At 40.6% G+C, this 23125-nt stretch overlaps 1 protein-coding gene and 1 pseudogene across 2 annotated transcripts in view; both read left to right on the plus strand.

Moving 5' to 3' along the window:
• The window catches only part of RTN1 (reticulon 1), a 213250-nt gene that overhangs the window by 172253 nt on the left and 17872 nt on the right, over nucleotides 1–23125 (plus strand). The window contains exon 1 of one of the 2 annotated variants that reach the window (XM_066276383.1): nucleotides 16544–16740. The exons of the other annotated variant lie outside the window; for it this stretch is intronic. Within the exon in view, the coding sequence (XP_066132480.1) occupies nucleotides 16680–16740 (61 nt within the window). The 5' untranslated portion in view covers nucleotides 16544–16679. Of the gene's footprint in view, nucleotides 1–16543; nucleotides 16741–23125 lie in introns of those variants that run through there. 2 annotated transcript variants of the gene reach the window in all.
• On the plus strand, nucleotides 50–718 carry LOC136335262 (peptidyl-prolyl cis-trans isomerase FKBP3 pseudogene; annotated as a pseudogene).

Genomic DNA, 23125 nt, shown 5'->3' on the forward strand with positions numbered 1-23125 from the left:
AAGATAGACTAAGAAGTGAGAGGAGGTGAGGCAGAGGTGGCTGGGGAAGATGGCGGCGGTCGTTCCACAGGGGGCCTGGACCGTGGAGCAGCTACGCCGTGAGCAGCTACCCAACAAGGACATTATCAAGTGTCTGCAGGCCCACGTTCAGATTTGTTTCTTGTAGAACATAAGTTATTAGGAAGCATTAAAAATGTGGCCAAGACAGCTAACAAGGACCATTTGGTTACAGCCTATAACCATCTTTTTGAAAGTAAGCATTTCAAGGGTACTGAAAAGTTTAAGTGTCCGAGCATGTGAAAAATGTGAAGTTTAATGAAGATAAACCCAAAGAAACCAAGCCTGAAGAGACTCTGGTTGAGGGTCCACCAAAATATACAAAGTCTGTTCTTAAAAGAGGGGGTAAAACCAGCTTCCCCAGAAAGGGAGATGTTGTTCACTGCTGGTGTACAGGAACACTACAGGTCGGAACTGTTTTGATACCAATATTCAAATGAGTACAAAGAAGAAAAATGCCAAGCCTTTAAGTTGTACGGTTGGAATAGGCAAAGTTATCAGAGGATGGGATGAAGCACTCTCGACTATGATGAGTACAGGAGAAAAGGCTCGACTGGAGATTGAACCAGAACGGGCTTATGGAAAGAAAGGGCAGCCTGATGCCAAAATTCCACCAAATGCAAAACTCATTTTTGAAGTGGAATTGGTGGATATTGATTGAAATAGCAATGTTTCAGATCTAAAGATATGAGCAATGTCCTTGAAGAAATTTTTGTAACTAATTACAGCTGGTTACTATTGTAAGGGAAGAGTCAACTGGAAAATTCAAAGTCATATTAGAACTTGTTTACTTTCTCCCCAAACGTTTTTTTTATTTATTTATTTTATTTTTTTGTATTTTTCTAAAGTGAGAAGCAGGGAGGCAGAGAGACAGACTCCCACATGCACCTGACCAGGATCCACCCAGCAAGCCTGCTAGGGGGCGATGCTCTGTCCATTTGGGACATTGCTCCAGTTGCAACCTGAGCCATTCTGGCACCTGAGGCAGAAGCTACAGAGCTGTCCTCAGTGCCAGGGCCAACTTTGCTCCAATGGAGCCTTGGCTGCAGGAGAAGAAGAGAGAGATAGAGAGAAAGGAGAAGGGGAAAGGTGGAGAAGCTGATGGGCACTTCTCCTGTGTGAGTTGGCCAGGAATCGAACCTGGGACTTCCACACGCCAGGCCGATGCTCTACCACTAAGCCAACTGGTAGTTTCTCCCCAAACTTTGAAGAAATGTAATCCATTATAAATCCCTGAAGGTTAAAATATTTTACTACAGCTGTGTAAAGTACTGGTCAGGGAGAACTCATTTCTTTTACCTCATGTTGTAAACTAAAAGACTCAATAAAAATTTACCCAATGTCTTAAAAAAAAAGTGAGAGAATTTGAGGAAGGTGGGTGTGGTTATAAAAGGGCAACAGGAGGGGTTTTTGTGGTATTGGAACTAGTTAGGACCTTTACTGTTCTGGTGGACACATGCCTACGGGGTGATAAAAGTGTAGAACTTAACACATATACACACGAGTACAAGTAACGTAAAACTAAGGAAATCTGAACAAAATTCAGGGATTGAGTCAATGTCCCCATCCTGGTTATGTTATCGTATTACAGTTTGGCAAAGATATTACCACAGAAGGAAACTGTACAAAGCATACAAGAAATTTTTTGTATTATATCTTATAATTGTAGGTGAATCTACAAGTGTTTCAAAAATTTTAATTTTAAAATGAAAATTAAAAAAAGGAACCAAATCCATAAAGAAAAATGGGTGAAGTAAAGTGCTGTGACAGATATCAGCAGAGTTCCCCTGAGTTTGTATCAGACTCAGCTTGGAGTTACTGGTTGAGCAAAAAGTCAAGGCGGAAAAGGTGCTTTGTATTTATTCATTCAACAAATAACTACATTTTTAATAACTTTCATTACCTAATAAAATATAGTTTATTTGAGAAAAATCATACCTTCCTTGATATTAATTTGGAAAATAATTTGCCACATAGTGTGACCTTTACGTGGATTATATGAAATTTAAAATACCTACTATAATAGAGATGTAAGAATTCTTGTTGGACTATAAGAGCGTTTTAAAGTAACATCTTTTAAGGTTCTTGAGTGACTTTGTTCAAACTAAGGCAACTTAAGAGAGCTTTATTAGCTACTATAGAAAGACTTTTTAGGTTGAGATGCACTTTCTAATTTCCTCCTCCTCACTGACCCCAGTTGCTAGTTACTGACTGCCGTTAGTGCTGGCCTAGTTACGTACGTGTGGTGAGCATTATTTTCTTTTTTTTCTGCTGATGAACCTGAGTTTGGGAAGTCAAACAGCGTCTGAAGCAGTGAGGCCAGTAAGTGACCGAGCCTGAACTTCTTAGCCAGGCTAGCTGGCTAAGAAGCCCAGAGAAAGCGAGGCTGACTTTAGAGACTCCCAATATTTGTGCTTCCAACTAATCACTCTTAATCACTGCAGCATCAGGTTGTATGGTGTCCCTTTAAAGAAACTAGATGTCAGGAATATAATGTCTGAGCCTTCTCATTTTCCTTTTGTGGACAAAACAAAATATTAAACACACAACATCTTCTTTCACTGAGTTCTGAGCCCAAGTCAGCTGCATAAGGCAGACACACTGGGAAGGCTTAGAGCTGTCCCCTACCTTAAAATTGGCCTTTCAAGGTTTAGAAGCTTTAGACCCTTTGTCAGCCCAGCCCCTGGCTTCTCTGGTGCAGACAGTGGGTAGTTGTTAGGAAATGTCAGTGAGCAGTAAAGCACCCTGGATCACAGCTGGGGCTGTGAAGCCAGGCAAATCTGGGTCTGAACTTGACTCTGTCACTAAGGGGCTTCAGGGGTGGGGTCAAGTCACCTAATCTGAGCCCCAGATCCCCCACACCCCCTGGAAAATGGGAGCATTAGCAGTCCTTCCTTATAAATTGGTTGTGAGGATTAAATGAGAGGCTCCACAGGAAATACTCAGCCCAGGGTCTGTCACTCGGCATATGCTAATACACATGTGCTATTGCTGGTACTGCTGTTACTCTTTTCATCATGGAGTGTTTTCTCTGCTCTTTGATTAATATACAAGTTACAATCTTCATTCCTTGTTATCTGACGGTTGCAAAAGGAGGAATAACGAGGCCTCTTCCCCGAACTCCCAATGGTTTGTCTTTAACTAATGGAGGTTAGAACTAACCTCCACAAATCTGGTAAATCAATATAAGAAAGATGTTCAAAGAGGAAAGTCTTTGACATTTTCTCCTTTTCACAAGTTTGACTCTTTGACTTGCGTCTTTGTAACACAAGCATCTCTTTAAAAAACTTAACATGCCAGAGTTCTTATTACTTCACGTTTAACATCAGCTGTCAGTTTTGCTGAACTACAATTCAGTCAATGTCTCTAACCTTGAAGACTTCTAAAAACCATCATTGTTTAGAATATTAGATTAAATGAAAAGAAAAATTATAAAATAATCAAGTGTAGCTCTATTTTCTATGTACAAGAGTAAAGCTATGCTAAGGACATTGAAGCTGAATCAACAAGTGGTCTTCACTGTGTTGTTACGATGGGCAGACCTATTAGACGTCATCTGTCTAGATCTTCAGTTAGCCAGCTTCAAAAGCATTTCTATAGGGTCACTGGACAGCAACAGAGTTATAAGCATCTTTTAAAACTCACCTCACATAGGAGTTTAAGCCTGGGACTTGCTGTACCCAAACAGGTCTAGTGTTCTGGTCCCTGGAACTTTCAGACTTGCTGTCACACAGATACCATTCTACTCATTAAACACACATGAGAGAGAGAGAGAGAGAGAGAGAGAGAGAGAGAGAGAGAGAGAGAGGTGTTAAGTGATTGTTAGACTAGCCCAGGTTGGAAAGATGTTCATATTCTAGGGAGCGAATTGATTCATTTTTAGTGTTCTTATGTTTTGGGGCTCCTGTGGTTGTGTGCTATAGAACTTGGCAGAGGATTTGTTCTCACACACATTCGCAACAATGGATTATTGTTGTCCTTTGTCTGCTTACTTTTTTTCTAACACAAAAGTCCTCCTCTGAAGTTCCAAACCTTAAATAGTGAGACTCTGCTTTTGTAGATTCAGGTTGCCTTTTGTTGAAAAAACACTTCAGTGCTGATTTGGCAGCTTCCTGGAATTACAGATCAGTACTTTAAAATTTTTCCTTCTAGATATGTGAAGGGTGGTTTGTAAACTTGCAACTGTTTGCAGAAATATATATATTTCTGTGCTGTAAATGTATAATGAGATCATTATTTTTAATCCAGTCTCTGGTGCTTGTTCATTAATGCACGTTCAGCAGAGGGAACTTTTTTGTTTTTTAGCAACTTTATACTAAAGAAGCACTATTGTAAAATCGTCAGTAGCTTCCTTCTATAATGATTTATTGGGAGTGTTTCCTTTAAATCGCTGTATAAGGCATATTTTTGCAATAGCAACCCACTTATGTAGTTATTCTATTTGCTTTCTGTCAAAATGGTCAATCATGGCCTTCAAAGAAGATGGTTGAAAATGTCCATGGTGGGAGGAATGAACAGAAAATGGAGACAGAACGTGTTGCTGCCTTAAACTGAAACATGGGGTCTGTATAGTGAAGAAGAGACCAGGCCAAACAGTGCTAAACTCTGCTACTGAACCTCCGTCAGTGATTCATCAGTAGGAATGCTTTTGACTGCAAGTCATAGAAAACCTAACTAGCATCAATGTGAACGGTTCACTTAATGAGAAGGTTAGAGGTGGAAATACCAGAGACATAGGTGGTCCACCAGATCCACAATGTTAGGGCACTAGACTCATTACAGTCATTATGGCCTCATGGTCACAATGTGGCAGCAAGGGTTCCAAGCATTGTGTCCTCATAGAAAGCTGAGGATAGCCAAGGTGACAAAAGAGTTTTTGCTTTTCATAAAAAAAAAAATAACTCTTTCCCAGAAGTTTTCCAGCCAACTTTCCTTTGGCTAAAACCTAGATCCATTGCCACTCCTATGTGCAAGGCATTCTAGAAAATACTGTATGTTTATCTCTGAGATCAGATAGATGGATAGATGGATGGGTGGGTAGGTATGTAGATAGATAGATAGATAGATAGATAGATAGATAGATAGATAGATAATGTGTCATTTAGCTTTATGTTACTATCTGTTTTTATAGGCTCCATAGTAGGAGGAAGACATGGGAGAAGAGGGTTTGTAATGACTGTGGCATCTGCCACAGTGGGCCAACTATATTGTAAGGTATTCATTCCATGCTGGCCTCTCTGCTCTAGCCCTGTCTTCCAGCTTGCTCCAGATGTCCCTTCCAGACCTGCCAGTCTCCTTAGAGACAATTTGGCCATCACTGATGTTTCCAGAAATGTCAGAATTATCCCTTTCCAAAAACAAAAGAAAACAAAGATGTCACTGTTATGTTACTAGCTCTTCTACCTCCGCCTTCTGTCTCCCACTCTAAGCAAGATCACCAGTTAATGTCCCAGCACTGAATCCAACTCAGCATGACAAAACTAAACCCCAACACCAACCTGTATTGAGTTCATCAGCAGAAACAAAGAAAATACATCGGAACATTGCTGGTGATGATGATGGTGGATAGAAGGAGATTGTGAAAGACTCTAATTTCAGTGATTAGCAGTTTTATTTTATTTAAAAAGCAATGAATAGGACTTCTGATTTGGACAAGATAATACAGACCTGTTTCTCCCCATTCACTTCCACTAAGCTCAACTATCAAGTATGGAAATAGTTCAAGAAACAAATGAAGGAACATACTGAAAGGTGGTATGAAGGTGAACTAGTCTGAGACCCCAGGACTGAAGGAACAATACCGAGGTGGGACATCTTACATCCCCCACTCAGCAGAAGGTGGCTCAGACCTGGTGTTTTTTTATTCTCACCTAACTATAGTAGAAAGCCCAGGTAGGTCCATTCCCCCCAGCTCCAATGGGGATCTCTGATAACACCAGGTTAGCCTGGTGGAACTGGCAAATAGGGTCAATCAGGAACCCTGCCAGTAATGAGCATGAAGGGAAGATGGTCTCCTTCCCTGCCAGGCCTGAGATTTCCCTTTTCTGCCAAGAGATACTGAGGCAAGCAGGCAGGCAGGCAGGAAGAATCGGGAAAGCTAGGACTCAGCTACAACAAACAGCCCAGGTCTGGAAGCCTCACCACCCCCGGTATCTTGAGACTTTCCTCCCTGCCAGGAGACAACAGGGTAGCTGGGAGGCACCAGGAGGGATCCCACTGTGCTGTTCCCCTACTGAGAGATACACAGCAGTCCCTCTGGTAAAACCTGCTCTGCTGTCTTAGCCAGCAACAGCAAGGACCAGGGGGAGCCCCAGCGGTCCCATATAAACAAAGCAGCCCAAACCACCTTGCAAAGGTTCTGGAAATTAAACTGCCTTTGGTACTATAGTTAACAGAATTTGACCAAGACCCAGAAGCGGATTTAACAGCAGGCACACCAGGTGTGTGCTCTGGGCCCCAACTTCTGAAGAGCCCCTCCCCCAAATCTATGCCAAAACATATCATAATTAAACTTTTGAAAGCTAAAGACAAAGACAACGCCTTGAAAGCAACCAGAGAGAAATGAGACAATATCTCTACAGAAAAAGCAATACAAATGACCAAAACTTTCTCATCTAAAACCATGGAGGCCGGGAGAAAGTGGCACAAGTGCTGAAAGAAAAGAACCACCAACTCAATTCTGTATCTAGTGACACTGTACTTCAAGACCAAAGGAGAAGCAAAAACATTCTCAGATGAAAGAAAACTAAAACAGTGTGTCACTAAAAGACCTCCCCTTAAACACTGGCTTGAGGAAGTGGTAAAAGAAACTTAGACCATTAGGAAGGAAGGAAGAACAATGGGAAGAGCAGAAGGATGGGTACAGAATAGACTGTTTATGACTTTTATAAATCATATTAGATTACTGGAACAAACACTAAAGCAAATGCTGAAGATAATAATACTAAGATAATATTTAAAGATGGGGAAGGTAAATGGAAGTGAGATTTCCACATTGCACTTCAAAGGGATAAAATGTTGGGACTAATACACTGTTATGTCACTATTTCTGTTGTAATACCCAGAGTAACCACTATGAAAAGTATATTAAGAGATAAGCTTTAAAAAAAAACTACAAATACAGAAAAATGGAATCCTAAAAAATGAAGTAGCCCATGGCCCTGGCCGGATGGCTCAGTGGTAGAGCATCGGCCTGGCATGCAGGAGTCCCAGGTTCGATTCCCGCCAGGGCACACAGGAGAAGCGCCCATCTGCTCCACCCCTCCCCCTCTCCTTCCTCTCTGTCTCTCTCTTCCCCTCCCGCAGCTAAGGCTCCATTGGAGCAAAGTTTGCCTGAGAGCTGAGGATGGCTCCGTGGCCTCTGCTTCAGGCGCTAGAATGGCTCTGGTTGCAACAGAGTGATGCCCCAGATGGGCAGAGTGTTGCCCCCTGGTGGGCATGCTGGGTGGATCCCGGTCGGGTACATGCGGGAGTCTGTCTGACTGCCTCCCGGTTTCCAACTTCAGAAAAAAAAAAAAAATGAAGTAGCCCACAGGAAACCAGAAGAATGAAACAAATAATGAGAACTAATGATGGGAAACAAATGGGAAACAAACGATATGAAGATTTAAGTGCTAACCTGTCAATAGTAACCTTCAATACTAAGCAAGAGATAGAGATTAGCAGAGTGCATTAAAAAACCACTATTCAACTACACACTGCTTACAAGAAACTCACTTCAAATTCAATGACAGAGATTTAAAGTAAAAGGACAGAAAAGAGATCATATAAATATTAATGGGAAAAAAGGAATGGTATTTTCTGGTAAACCACCCTTTTCTCTTTTCAACTCCATGCTTTTTTGCTGTAAGCATGAAATGTTTTATATATGCTTGAGAAAAATACAAGTGGTGATCCTACTAATTCTTGTGAGCCAGCCACTGACTGATAGGTAACAAATAAACTTAAAAGTATAGCCACACATAGTCAGAAGGCAAGGATGTGTGAAAATCAAGTCTGAAGAAACCAATCCCTAATAAGAAAAAAACCACAAATGCAATCATGCCAGGGCTTGGTGGGAATGCGCAGACTGCAGAAACCATTCCAAGTTACGTGGTTGGGAAGTCCAGCAGGGGAAATTTTGAGAGATGTGATGGAAGGAAGGACCAGGAAAGGGACAGCACTAACTCAGGTTGCCAGGGAGTTCCAGAGTGCACTGTTGGCCTGAGCCAAGCAGTTGTGCTGTCAGGGGAGGCTGAGGCAGAGCACAAGGGCTGGCCTGGAGGGTGGGCTAAGAAGCAATCCAGACTGCCATGGAAAGTTGCCAGGGTGTGCCCTTTGTAAGAATGCCTGGCCAAGACAGCATGTGAGGCTGGGTTTCAGCTCACATTGTGCACCCCGCCTCATGCCGGGATGCAGCATTGCAGCCATCTGGAGGATGGATCTTATCTAGTATTTTCCCCATATTCTTTTTTTAAGATATAATTCACACACCACACCCTTTTAAAGTGTACAATTCAGTAGTTTTTAGTTTATTCACTAAGTTATGTAACCATCACTGCTAACTAATTTTGAGACATTTTTATCACCTCCAAAAGAAATCCCTTTCTTCCTTTCTTTCTTCTCCCTTCTTTCGCTGTCTTTTCAATTCCCTTGGGTGTATACCTAGCAGTGGAATTGCTGGCTCATATTGTGACTCTGTTTAACTTTTTGAGGAACTACCAAAATATTTTCCAAAGTGGCTGTGCCACTTTATATTCCCACCAGCAATGTTATGAAGGTTCCAGTTTCTTCACATATTCACCAACAGTTGTTATTTTCCATCTTTTTAATTATTATATATACATTGTAATCGGTATGAAGTAGCATCTCATCATATGTAGTTTGATTTACATTTACTTAATGATGGTTAGCATCTTTTCATATGATGACTGGTTATTTGTATGTCTTCTTTAGGAAATGTCTATTAAATCCATGACCCATTTTTTTTATATTTAATGATCTTTTAGTCATTCATTTAAAAGTCTTTTATTTATTCTTTATACATGCCCCTCCTCAAATGTATAACTTATAAATATTCCTTCCCATTATATGGGTTGTTCTTTCACTTTCTTAATAGTTTCCTTTGTCCCTGGCCTGTTTGCTCAGTGGATAGAGCATGGGCCTGGTGTATGGATGTCCTGGGTTGGATTCCCAGTCAGGGCACAATAGAGAAGTGACCATCTGCTTCTCTCCCCCTCCGCCCTCCCCCCCACACCCCCTTGTGGCCAGTGTCTCAATTAGTTCAAGTGCTGGCCCTGGCCACTGAGGATAGATTGGTTGGTCCAAGCGTGTCAACCTCAGGTGCTAAAAATAGCTTGGTTGATTCGAGCATCGGCTGAGACGGGTTGCTGGGTGGATCCCAGTTGGGGTGCATGCGGGAATCTGTCTCACTATCTCCTCCTCTCTCACTTTAAAAAAAAAGGTAGTCTCCTTGATGCAGGAAAAGTTTTTGAAGTAATAAAATTGATGAGGTCCAATTTATCTATTTCTTCTTTCATTTCTTGGGATTTTGGTATCACACCTAAGAAACCTCTTTTTAATATAAGATCATGAAGATTTTATGCCTATGTTTTCTTCTAAAAGATTTCTAGTTTTGTCTCCTACATTTAATATTTGATCTATTTTGAGGTAATTTTTGTATATGGTATTAAGTAGGGGTCCAGTTTGTTCTTTTTTATGTCCTATTGTCCCAGCACCTTTGTTGAAAATACTGTTTTTCCCCCATTGGATATTCTTGGCACTCTTGTTGATAATCGATTGACTCTATATGTAAGAATTTATTTCCATTCTATTCCATTGATCTGTATGTCTAACCTTATCTAGTACCACCTGTCTTAATTATTATAGTTTGTTTTGAAATCAGGGAGTGAGAGGCCTACAACTTAGTTCTTTTTCCAGATTGCCTTGTCTATCATATATCCTTTGCATTTCCATATGAATCTGACAACCAACTTGTCAACATCTTGAAAAAAAACTGGGATTAAAATTAGTAGGGAGATAGATTATTTTAAAAGTATTAGTAACTAATATGACTTGATTCAGTGGTCTCCAACCTTTTTTGGGCCACGAACTGGTTTAATGTCAGAAAATATTTTCACAGACTGGCCTTTAGGGTGGGACGGATAAATGTATCATGTGACCGAGACAAGCGTCAAGAGTGAGTCTTAGACGGATGTAACAGAGGGAATCTGGTCATTTTAAAAAAATAAAACATCGTTCAGACTTAAATATAAATAAAACAGAAATAATGTAAGTTATTTATTCTTTCTCTGCAGACCAGTACCAAATGGCCCATGGACCGGTACTGGTCCGCGGCCTGGGGGTTGGAGACCACTGACTTAATTGACACTTGTAGAACACTTCTTAAAACTTCAAAATATATAATCAAGTCCACTTGACATATGTGTCAAAATAACATAATTCAAGATGTAAGGCAAATCTCTACAAATTTCAGTGGATTAAAGCTGAACAGAGTTTGCTCTCTGACTACAGAAGAATTAAGCTGGAAATAAACAATAAAGTTAGTTAGAACAATAAAGATAGTTAGAACAAATCCTCAAAAATCTATAATATATAATGTATAATCAATAGCCCAAAGGAAAAAAATCACAGTGACTATAGGAAACTATTTTGAACTGAACAATACTATTTGATATATATTAACATGATATATCAAACATGGCAGATGCAGCTAAAACTTTGCTTAGAAAGAATTTTGCACTTTTAAACAAATATACTAGAAAAGAAGAAAGGCTGAAAATAATCTAAGCTCCCATTTAAAGAGCTAATAAAAGAATAGCAAAAGAAAGTAAAGAAGAGTCTACAATTAGTAAATTTTTTCATTTCTTACATATTTGAAAATGCCTATATTAATCTTGCTGGGTAGAGAATTCTAGATGGCAGTTCTTTTCCCTCACTACTTTGAGGACATTATTCCATCGTCTTCTGGCCTCTGTTAATGAAAAGACTGCTCTTGGTCTAACAGTTTTTCTGAGGTAGTATCTTTTATTTATACCTGCATTTAAGATTTTCTCTTTGTCTTTGATGTATTCCAGTTTCACTATGATTGAGGTCAGAGTACTGATTTCTTTTTGTCTAGCCTAAGGTTAGAATTTATGTCTTTTATGAATTCTGGAAAACGCTCAGCCAAATTTGTATAAATTATTCAACTTTTTGTTATTCTTTCTGAAACCCTTCAATGTCTCCTGTACTTTATTGACTGCAGTGCTGCTTGGATCTGTCAGGATCTGGTCTCTACACATGTCTGTAATTAAATTTCCCTATCTGTCTGCTAGAAAAGCCTCATCTCTCAGAGTGGCGATACTATTTCTTGTTCGTAACTCGGAAGCCTTCTCTGACCCTCCTCTTCTCTCTGACCGTTCTGGTTTGTATATCTACTCTTTTCTGCTCATTCATCTATCAATTGATTGCACTTCTCTATTTTTGTGTAAATCTTCCCCAACCAGACTCAAGTTCTGGGTGGGCACTTCCCTTTGTAGCACTTAGTATGGGCTGTATAAATGTAGTTTGAATGAAGGCATGAATAAATCAATCAGCAAAATGAAGGCAAACAGTATCAACCTCATAGGAATTTTTTTAATCTTAGTTTTATTAATTTAAATGCAGTGACATTGATAAATCAGGGTATATATGTTCCGAGAAAACATCTCCAGATTATTTTGACCTTTGATTATGCTGCATACCCCTCACTGAAAGTCAAATCGTCCTCCGTCACCTTCTATCTGGTTTTCTTTGTGCCCCTACCCTCCCCCCACTCCCTCCCTCTCCTTCCTCGCCCCCTCCCCAACCCTCTACCCCACTCCCTGTTGCCATCACATTTTTGTCCATGTCTCTGAGTCTCATTTTTATGTCCCATCTATGCATGGGTTCATATAGTTCTTAGTTTTTTTCTGATTTACTTATTTCACTCCGTATAATGTTATCAAGGTCCATCCATGTTATTTTAAATGATCCGATGTCATCATTTCTTATGGCTGAGTAGTATTCCATAGTATATATGTACCAAAGCTTTTCAATCCACTCGTCCTCTGACGGACACTTGGGCTGTTTCCAGATCTTCGCTATTGTGAACAATGCTGCTATAAACATGGAGGTGCATTTCTCCTTCTGGTGTCCTTGGGGTATATTCCTAAAAGTGGGATAGCTGGGTCAAAAGGCAGTTCGATTTTCAATTTTTTGAGGAATCTCCATACTGTTTTCCACAGAGGCTGCACTAGTCTGCATTCCCACCAGCAGTGTAGGAGGGTTCCCTTTTTCCCACATCCTCGCCAGCACTTATTCTGTGTTGTTTTGTTGATGAGCGCCATTCTGACTGGTGTGAGGTGATATCTCATTGTGGTTTTAATTTGCATTTCTCTAATGATTAGTGATGTTGAGCATTTTTTCATATGTCTATTGGCCATCTGTATATCCTCTTTGGAGAACTGTCTATTCATTTCTTTTGTCCATTTTTTATTGTAAATCTCATAGGAATTTGTAACAACTAAATGTATACCATATGAGAGAGCACCTGGCAAATAACAAGTGCTAATCTGTTTTGCGAACTGAAGACACTTCCTGCATTATTTTGGTACAGTGGGTTATGTACAAATGTGTTTGTTCCTTTAAATTTCCTTATTCCATATGGCATAAAGCGGAGTTCTTAATGTTCTTTGATCATAATAAAGTATTGCTTTGGTTCTGTGCCTTTTCTTCTAATTGCTGTACTTCTCAAAGCTAAAAAGAAAAAGAAAAAGAAAGAAAAAGAAAACAAGTAAAAATTAAAGCATTCTGCCTGACCAGGCGGTCGCGCAGTGGATAGAGCATTGGACTGGGATGCGGAAGGACCCAGGTTCGAGACCTCCAGGTCACCAGCTTGAGCATGGGTTCATCTGGTGTGAGAAAAAGCTCACCAGCTTGGACCCAAGGTTGCTGACTCGAGCAAGGGGTTACTCGGTCTGCTGAAGACCCACGGTCAAGGCACATATGAGAAAGCAATCAACGAGCAACTAAAGTGTTGCAACGAAAAACTGATGATTGATGCTTCTCATCTCTTTCCGTTCCTGTGTGTCCCTATCTATCCCTCTCTCTGACTCTCGCCCTGTCTCTGAAATAAAAAAATAAATAATTAAAAAAAAATTAAAGCATTCTATGAAAATACTTGATAGAGATTACCAGCCATTACAGTCTGCCCTTTCTCAGGGCATCTGTGAATGCTCTTCTCCTATATACTATCTTTATGGCTTTCTCTGTCTGTTCCATGAGGTGTCTGCTGTAATTATCCTAAATGAGAACTTTGCTGACCCTCCTTATAAAATAACAAACCACACCTCCATTCGCTTTCCAATTTTCCCTGCTTTGTTTTCCCCAGTACAATTGACCACAAGTGAAATATATATTTACCTCTTTTATTATTATATGCCTCCCGTGACACACATGAGCATATAAATTTCTTAAATGTAGGAATTTGCTTTATGGAACAGTCTCTAACATATAGTAAATATTTATTGAATAAGGATATCAATGTAGGTGCCACTGATTCTCATCAGTAAAATCCTGATATTACAGGAGGCAAACATGAGACAGCCACACTGGGCATGGTAGCCTGCGACATTCATCTTAATCTGGAATAAAATTAAAAAAAAACCTGACTATTTTGCTTTGCCTTAAAACAGACTGCCTAATGCATGATTACATCCTGAAAACGAAAGAAATCGTTTCCTCTCCTGGCAGGCACCTAACCCAAGTTCTAAACTGGCTGCGTACAAAGCCCGTCTGTTCTCCTGGTTTAAAGACAGTGGCATTTCCTGCCTGCTTTTCGCAAGTTTTATTTTGCTTTCTCTTTTCATTTACCATATCTTTTCTATCCATTTTATTGTTTTGATCTTGGCAAAAGCTTTCAATTAATATTGTGTGGGCACTTGTGCAAAGAACATACCCATTTACAATGTCTATAGGAAATAAATTCCTATTATTTCACGGAAACAAACATCTAAAGCTCTAACTCATTTGTGTATTATAAGAGAGAGATCCCACGAAGGTAAAGTCTTGCTGAAGTCCACATAACTAACTTTGGTAACACAGGTGAGTCTACATCCCCTAATTCCCAGGTAAGATCTTCATACTCTTTTAATTTTCCTGCAATAATTTCATTTATGTTTCTCTTACTACCTAAGCATTAATCTAAAGCCATCCTCAATTCTTATTTCACTAGTGTCTGCCTGTGGCATCACACATCTTACCTCCTCAACCTTCCACTGTCAAACTGCTATGTTGAGTTTTGAGGTGCCATCAGGCTTTTCTGTCCAGACTTACATGACTGAAAAGAATGTGGTCTTTTAGCTAAACTGACATTCCCAAGTCAACTTTGTGGCCAATGAAAACACACGGCCCAAGAAGTCTGACACACTGCCCCTCCTCTTGAGGACAAGCTTGTCTCTGCCCTCTCTGCCTTGCTTAGGCACGTGCTGCTCTCACTTGTTGCTCAGTCCTGACTGTCAGATTAGCAGCACACTCTGGCTAGGGAAACCTGGTGGATAATGACTACTCACCACTAACGACACCTAGGGGCACCTTCTGGACTGAAGGCAGATAACTGGGAACATCACTGAACTGGCAGTGCCTCCTAGTGGCCAGGGCTCCAAAGGTTTCCAACTGAAAAGTGGCCAGGGCAGCAACAACCCCCTTGCAACCCCTTCCTTCTCCATCCTTCCTCCACCCCTGGCAGTCCATACACCCCCACAGCCTGCAGTGAGAATTCTTCAAGTGCCAGTCTTTTCAGTATTTTACTGACTGGATTCCCAAACATGACCATGACAATAAAAATTGGGAGGTAAAGGGTAGGGAATATAAATAACAAAAAGTCACTGATGAAAAAGAAATGTCACTGATGTCTTCAGAGCAAGTCGCTTTGAAAAGTGCTTTGTAACAGTGTGGTCACCGTTTTCCTTCCCATCAACCCAGGCACCCCTCCTCCTGTAGAAGACTTCAGCTGCCCAGAAGTGCCAAATCATCCCTTGAAGTCATTCTTGTTAAGCTTCCGTAGGAATAATTTCAGAGGTGTTAAAGAGATATTCAGAGAGGTTTAGCTGGTTTCTCTGGAAGCTTGTATTCTAAAAAGAACATGCATTATCTTAAAGATCATATTTTAACATATATGTGCTTCATAAAATGAAAAATAAATCTGATCTACAAGCATAACCTTGAGATTACAGGCACAGGATACCCAGATGTAGATTTGCCTCTGAAAACTGTGGAAGAACCAGGAAGGCTTGATTTCCCTAAGAGCGAGAAAGAACTCCTATGTAGTGAAAAGGCCATGCTACAACAAATGAAGTGGGAACATGTCCTTCTACATGTCCCTATGGTCTCCAAGGCATCTGGTCTCTTCAAGCGTTCCCTCCACCGGGGCTTTCTTTCCTAGACAAAGCCCAAATTTCATATTTTTCTCCACGTGCTATTTTTAACTTTTCCTCGTAAAAAAGTAAAAAAGGTACCTATCCCCTGCCCATTCCCTCAAAACCTTGGTGCATCATCTGATCAAGGATTTCAACAGTAGGTCACTGTTCTGCTCCTCCCACTAACAACTACCTTTTAACTTGGGCTTCCTGAAGCCCTTGACTCACTGGCCTTGGAAACCAACGTTATCAACCAAATTATACACACCTTCCCACCGCCACTGCCCCCCAATACTCAAACTCAAAGATGCTGTTGTTGAGGTAGAATGCCTCTGCGTCCGAGTTCTGTTTGGATGTTCCCACAACTGGAGTATCACTGCAGTGACAATACTGAGTGCCAGAGCCCAAGGGCTCTGATCTAGTGCTGACAGGTGCTGCATTCTGATGTTTATTCATGAACCCCACAAGCGGAGCTGGAAAAGGGGGACGCAGGAGCAATACACAAGCCCTCAGGGACTGAGCCGTGGGATTTCTTTACAGCGACTGTGGCTTGCCAGCAAAGGTTTTTGATAACGGTGGAATATTCCAAAAGACAGAAGAGAGAATCTGGTTAACTGTTTGAAAATGCCAACTAATTAAAATAAAGCGAGTCCAGAATGTAACCATTTGGGGGGAGAGAGAGGCCAGTGAGCCATGGTGACAATTAAGGAACATTACTCTGAAAGCCTGATGTTTGTACCACCATCGACAATGTCTTATCCAACAGGTGTCTTGCGCCAAGAATTTTCCAGAATATGCCCTTAGCCCCCTCAGAAACGTCCAGAAACAGCCCGCTCACCCCTACCCTGGGCCTTGCGCCCCTCCACTTCTCCCAAACCTCCCACGCCCGGTTGCGATTGCGCACTCCGGGTCGGGCCGGGATTCAGCATCTCCAGGGCAGCACCCCCCGGGCAGCCGAGCCGAAGCGCTGGCGTCGAGCGGCGCCCGCATCCCCGTGCGCGCAGGCAGCTCCGGGGTCGGCCGCGCTGATTCGCTGCCGCGGAGACTGCGGCGCCGCGACGCGCCCGCCCCTCGGCGCGCGCCGGCTGGTGCAGCCCCAGTCTGTCTGCGGCCGCCGTGAGCCCAGCCGCTGCAGCCGGCCGCCGACGCCCGAGTGCCCGCTCCGCGCCGCCCAGGACAGCAGCGGCGAGCCCCCCAGCCCGCACGATGCAGGCCACTGCCGATTCCACCAAGATGGACTGTGTGTGGAGCAACTGGAAAAGTCAGGGTATTCTCTTTATTTCAGTAATGCATGCCTGCGGCTCACGGGAAGCCGGGACCCGGACTCGGCCATTGTACATCATTTCACCTGTGGGACCTCTGCATGCTTTATCCCCAAGAGCTTTCTGTTGGGGGGAGTAAACTTGTTATGTCAAAAATCAAAATGGATGGTATTTGGTTTTTTTCTTCTTCTTTTTCCTATTTGTTTTTAACCTCTCACCGCCACCCTTTTGTTTTCTTGTTGCAAAGCTGGTATTTTAAATAATGCATCATTTGCCTTCTCCGGGAGCTCTTTTGGGATCCTTGATCATTCAATACTTGTTTAATCCCTCCCCGCCTCCAGAGTTAAAATGCTGTCTTATTGTTCTATGCATCCCACTGTATTATTTCATTTCTGCAGAAAGGTTGCAATCTCCTGGTAGAACCATTAACTGAATGGCATCTAGTGCATCCTTTTAAGAGGGACACACCCATCTCAGGGTTGTTATTTGTGGTCACACAAAGGAGATGGGAAATGCAGACTAGCTCTCCAAATCCTGAAAATATGATGGCGTAGACACATATTGGGATGGTTCATTCGGAAATATTTCAGGGTCTTTTTTTTTTTTTTTGTCTGTCATTGGGGTAACTTGTGACTACTATTTAGTAATAATGGGCATCTGTGGCACAAGTGGAGGGAAATAAAAAGCAGTACAGGTTGCCCTCTGGTATAACAAATTTATTTTAAAACAGTCCATATTAGCACTGGGTGTGGCCACCCTCCAGCCTCGCTTGGGTTGCTTTTCAGCCATTTTTATTCAGCCTCATACTTCACACATCCATCTCTCCTTTGTTACATTAGATGCTCTCCTTCACCTTGCGCAGTTTGAGATTAGGAGGAGACAGGTATTTTGCAAGAATGAATTATGCCTGGAAAACTTGAGTATTTGTAAGATGAAGTGTCTTTTAATATTTAACGAATATGGTTTTGAAGAAGGTGCATTTGAGTTAACCTGCAGGGTTGCAGCATCCCTCAGGGGACCAAGAATACTCTGGAGCAGAAGCTGTTTTTTGTTTTGTTTTGTGTTTTTTTAACCTGGCATCTTCCCCTTGCAATTTTATATCGTAGAAAGAATAGGATGCCTTTTCATATTTAATGGCCTGTGGGATTTTTCTTTGGTGATTTTTTTAAGGAGAGAAAGGTAAACATGACCTTAGAGTTCAGAAGACGTTTGCTCTGCCTCTTTATCAGTTAGGTGGCAATGAAATAAAATACAATAATCGAGTTCAAATTGTGTGGCTATATTGGAAAGAGTAAATGACCCTAATAAATTTAAAAGCCACAACGTAAAGAAATAGACGACAATTCAAAAGTATAATTTTAGAGAGTGATGACAATGTTATAGAATAGAACATGTTTTATATCGAAGGCAGAATTTATACGAAATTCTTGATAACATTTCATTCTTCTGTTAAGGTTCCTCCAGTTTATTTGATATACATATTCAAATACCAACTATGGCTTGATATAGTTAGACATAAAGACATAACAAAGTTGGCTTTTAGACTCTGATTATGGGTTTCTTCTCTTACCAAAAATAGCAAAAAAAAAAAAGGCAGATTTTTCTGTTTTATTTGTATAAAATGTAAGACATTATTTCATTATAATCCTACGTTTTGGCTCAGTTGACTTTCTCATGGCGGTTGTGAGGGGAGACTGGGGGTCTGGGAGGTGAGGGAGCAGTTAAAAGTGCATGGACATTTATGATCACAAAATGACACAAAATGCCATTATTTATTCATTGAAGACAACCATTTTCATTTCCGATACACAGCTACTTGTGAAGATTAATGCGAGATCATTGAGGGTCTTTTACATGCAGTGACCTTTGGTAGTCTTTAGTAATATTGATTTCCGTTTGTCAAATAGAACAAAGGCATTATCTTGAAAATTGACTAATAACTAGGTGGGTAGGTTTATAGGCATAACAGAGAAATAGTAAAAAGTAAATAATTCCCTTTTCTCCCCACCAAGAGAACTTTCCATCTAAATGAAATATACAATAATATTTTTGTTTTAGCATTTTCAACATATCTCTTCACTTTAATTCCCTTATTTTGAAAAACAGTTGTTATTAAACCTGGCTGCACCTTAGTATCACCAAACGAGCTTTAAAACCCCCACAAAGTATGCCTATACCCCTAGAGGTCCTGAACCAATCGGACTAAGCATCAGTGTTTTTCAAATGCTCCTCAAATGAGTTTAGTATATAACCAGGTTTGAGGATACTGGGGTTTTTTTGTTTGTTAGGGGTTTTTTTGTATTTTTCTGAAGTTGGAAACGGGGAGGCAGTCAGACAGACTCCTGCATGCGCCCTACTGGGATACACCCAGCATGCCCACCAGGGGGCAATGCTCTGCCCATCTGGGGTGTTGCTCTGTTGTGACCAGAGCCATTCTAGCGCCTGAGGCAGAGGCCACGGAGCCGTCCCCAGCGCCCGGGCCAACTTTGCTCCAGTGGACCTTCAGCTGCGGGAGGGGAAGAGAGACAGAGAGGAAGGAGAAGAGAAGGGGTGGAGAAGCAGATGGGCGCTTCTCCTGTGTGCCCTGGCCAGGAATCAAACCCGGGACTCCTGCACACCAGGCCAATGTTCTACCATTGAGCCAACTGGCCAGGGTCGAGGATACTGGTTTTTAATACAGTAATTCTTAGTGAGCCCAATCCATAGACTAGCAGAGCAAGGTCCAGTATGCAAATGAGGAAATGGGTATGATCTAGGAGTAGCGCTGGCTGTATAGCTCAATTGATTAGAGCATAGTCCTCATATGCCAAGGTTGCGGGACCATTTCCTGGTTAGGGCACATATAAGAATCAACCAATGAATGCATAATTAAGTGGAACAATGAGTTCCTGTTTTTCTCTGTCTCTAAAAAAAAAAAAAGATCAATAAAAAAACATTCATGTAACATTGTTGATAATGTCTTCCAGAACTACTCCAAGGAGAAAGTTTTGATTGAAAAGGGGAATAAAGAACATGAGCTTTGGCCCTGGCCAGTTTGCTTAGGGGCTAGAGCATTGGCCTGGCATATGGACATTCGGGTTCGATTCCAAGTCAGGGCACACAAGAGAAGTGACCATCTGCTTCTCTCCCCCCTCCCCCTTTCTCTCCCTCTCCCCTTCCTGAGGCCAGTGGCTCTATTGGTTTGACCATTGTCTCTCAGTGCTTAGGATAGCTTGGTTGGTCTAAGCGTCAGCATCAGGGGCTGAGGATAGCTCAGTTGATTAACTGTCGGCCCCAGACAGGGGTTTCCAGGTGAATCCCAGTCTGGACACATGCTGGAGTCTGTTTTCTATCTCCCCTCCACTCACTTAAAAAAAAAAAAGTGAGCTTCAAGTTTCCTCTGTATCATTAAACCTTCCACGGAGAAATTGCAGCCCAGTGTATATCACATGAAAACTCTACTGAAACCAATACAGTGTATCATAGGAACCTTATATTTATTTTATTAATGTATAAGATTTCAGATATAGAGAAAAATATTTAAAGAGAAAGCTTAAAGTCCACATTATACTAAACTATACAGATTCTGCTTCCAATTAAAAAAATGATTCTAATACCCAATATTGCTTAATAAACCAAAGCTTATTCTACTCAGTGAAAAATGAAATAATAAAGCAATAAGCTAATAAAACACCTATATACAGGAGTGGGCAAAAGTAAGATTACAGTTGTGAGTATGTGAAAGTTTATTCTTGTATTATTATTTATTAGTATATTATTTGTCTTATTATTATTTTGTATTCTTACTTATGATTTATCTTTTAGGTAACAATGGCTGATAATTCAACCTATTTTTGTCCACCCCTGTATACAGTAATCTTAAAGACCACAACAATACTAATATTTATTGGGCACATTTACTGAGCTATTGAATTTAACTCACACAAACCATATGACATTTAAGTATAATGCATAAGTTTTATTACTATCCTGTTTTACAGGTGATCAACTAAGGCTGCTACCAAGACACACAGCTAGTAATGCCAGAGGCTGGATTCAAGCTCAGGCTGCCTGACCTTAGAGCCCCTCACTTCTCACTGCTCTACCCTCTGCCTCAATGGCAGATGGCTTTTTCCTCAATAGATTTTTTAATATGAATTATCTAGGTAATGGTGATTGTGTGGATTTAATAATCCATCACATTTACATGGTCTTCATTTGTCAAAGGTCTTCTTATTTGAACTTTTCAATTTACTTGTGGACATCAAGAGGCTCAAAAAGGTTAAGTGGCTTGCCCAAGGTTTATGAATAAGTGGTATGTTGAGTAGTGAAGAGGCGACTCTTGGCTTCAAGTCTAAAACTCTTTTCATCTCAACACACCACCTCTTTTACTAATGCTGAGTTCCAGAAAGGGAACTCTCATTTACCTCTTCTGAGATATTTGCACGTAAGTTCTCTCTTTACAAACAGTAAAAGTCATCAGTAAGGCAGTGATCTTAATTTATGCCGTTATTTTTGTCATCACCATCATAATTCAGTCATCATCCTAGATTCTCCATCAATACAATCTCTGTGCCAGTCACTGTACCAAGCTCTTGTTACATATTTTACTGTAATAAAGACAATTTTACAGATATAAAGGCAGACCAATATCACCATCCATCAAAAACAACATTTTATTTGGACTCAATATTATTAGAATACTGTACAAATGTTACAACTTAAAAAACTACATTTGCAAACTCCTTGTCTGCCGATTCTAATGGGATCCAATGGGAAAACTGGTTAGCAGGATATCTGGGGATTTTTTTTAATGAAAGAAATCTCTCATTATACAGATAATATACTAAATGTAGGTAGTTATGTTACTCCATTGACAAATAAAAGTATTCTTTTTCATAGTGTATTATCATTTTCAAGAGAATCTTCATAAGGGAATGCTTCAAAGTTTTTGGAGAGAATAACAGTTTTATTGTTCTTCTAAAATTGATGCTTGCTCATTATGAAAATTTCCATTGCTACAAAGAAAGTTTCAATTGAAAGCCACAAATCACCCAAAGTTCTACCACCTACAGCTAATCAACATTAATATTTGCTGAATGCTATCTGGTATCTCTATAGCATGTCAAAAGAAGCTAGAGGAGTAGGTAGGCAACAAAAATAGCTTTTGTAAGCTCTGGCTGGTTGGCTCAGTAGATAGAATGTCAGCCCAGCATCTAGACATCTAGGTTTGAGTCCCTGTCAGGGCACACAGAAGAAGCGACCATCTGCTTCTCCACCACTCCCCATTCCCCTTTTCTCTTTTCCTGTCTCTCTCTTCCCCTCCCGCAGCTGTGGCTCAATTGGTTTGAGTGAGTTGGCCCCAGATGGGCACTGAGGATGGCTCTGTGGCCTCCACCTCAGGTGCTAGAAATAGTTTCGTTGCCAAGCAAAGACCCCAGATTGGCAGAGCATTGCCTCATAGGGGGCTTGCTGAGATCCAGTCAGGGTGCATGCAACAGTCCGTCTCTCTGCCTGCCCTCCTCCACTTAATAATAAAAAAAGTAGATTTTGTAAAACAAGATTGTGCGTATCTCAAAATGTATTTGAAATAATTAAATGGAAGAAATTGACACCGAAAGAATTGAACTTCACATGCATATTTCTTTACTATATAAGCTATTCCTACTGAAAATTAAGACAGAGATTGTGATCAACATCAGCAGGTTGGAATAATTTTTAATTACCTGCTTTGGGTTTAGGCTGTATGGATGGATTCTCTGCAGTGTCTTTTTTTTTTTAAAGGCCAAGATTCAGTATGGGTGAGAAAGAGTGACAAAAATACTGATCTAAATCCACTTCAAGTCTATGATTTTTTTCAGATTTTTATGAATTATTTCTTTAATTAAAAACATTCTTAATATTCTATTCTTAAAGCATTATCATTACTCAAGATTCCTAGGGATTGTGTATGAAATCTTTGATCAGAATCAATAGGCCCTTCCTTCTGCATCATTTTTTAAAGTTCTCTCTCCTCCCTTCCATGCCTCCCTCACTCCCACTTTTTTCTTATTTTCAAAATATTCTTTATTCAATTATCTTTTATCTTTAGACTAGTTAATATACTTAAGAACAGAATCTATAGAGTAACTGATGTATTTTAAATTAGCTTATAATAGAATCAAGTTCTAAATTAACTGAATCCAGCAAACAAAAGCTAACATGGTTGGATAGTTTTCAGAATATTACCTTTCTTTTTGGAAATGATTAAATGTATGTCACCATCACATTTCCCATCCTTCCCAACATACTCTCCCAAGCTGTGTGCATATCTGGCCATTTTTCATATTTACATTTTGTTACCTTTTCAGTTCTCAAGAAAGTACACACAGACATTCAAAGAAACATGATCACCTTATAATTAAGCTTGTA

Source organism: Saccopteryx bilineata, chromosome 4, assembly GCF_036850765.1.
Source record: "Saccopteryx bilineata isolate mSacBil1 chromosome 4, mSacBil1_pri_phased_curated, whole genome shotgun sequence".
NCBI classification, from domain to species: domain Eukaryota; kingdom Metazoa; phylum Chordata; class Mammalia; order Chiroptera; family Emballonuridae; genus Saccopteryx; species Saccopteryx bilineata.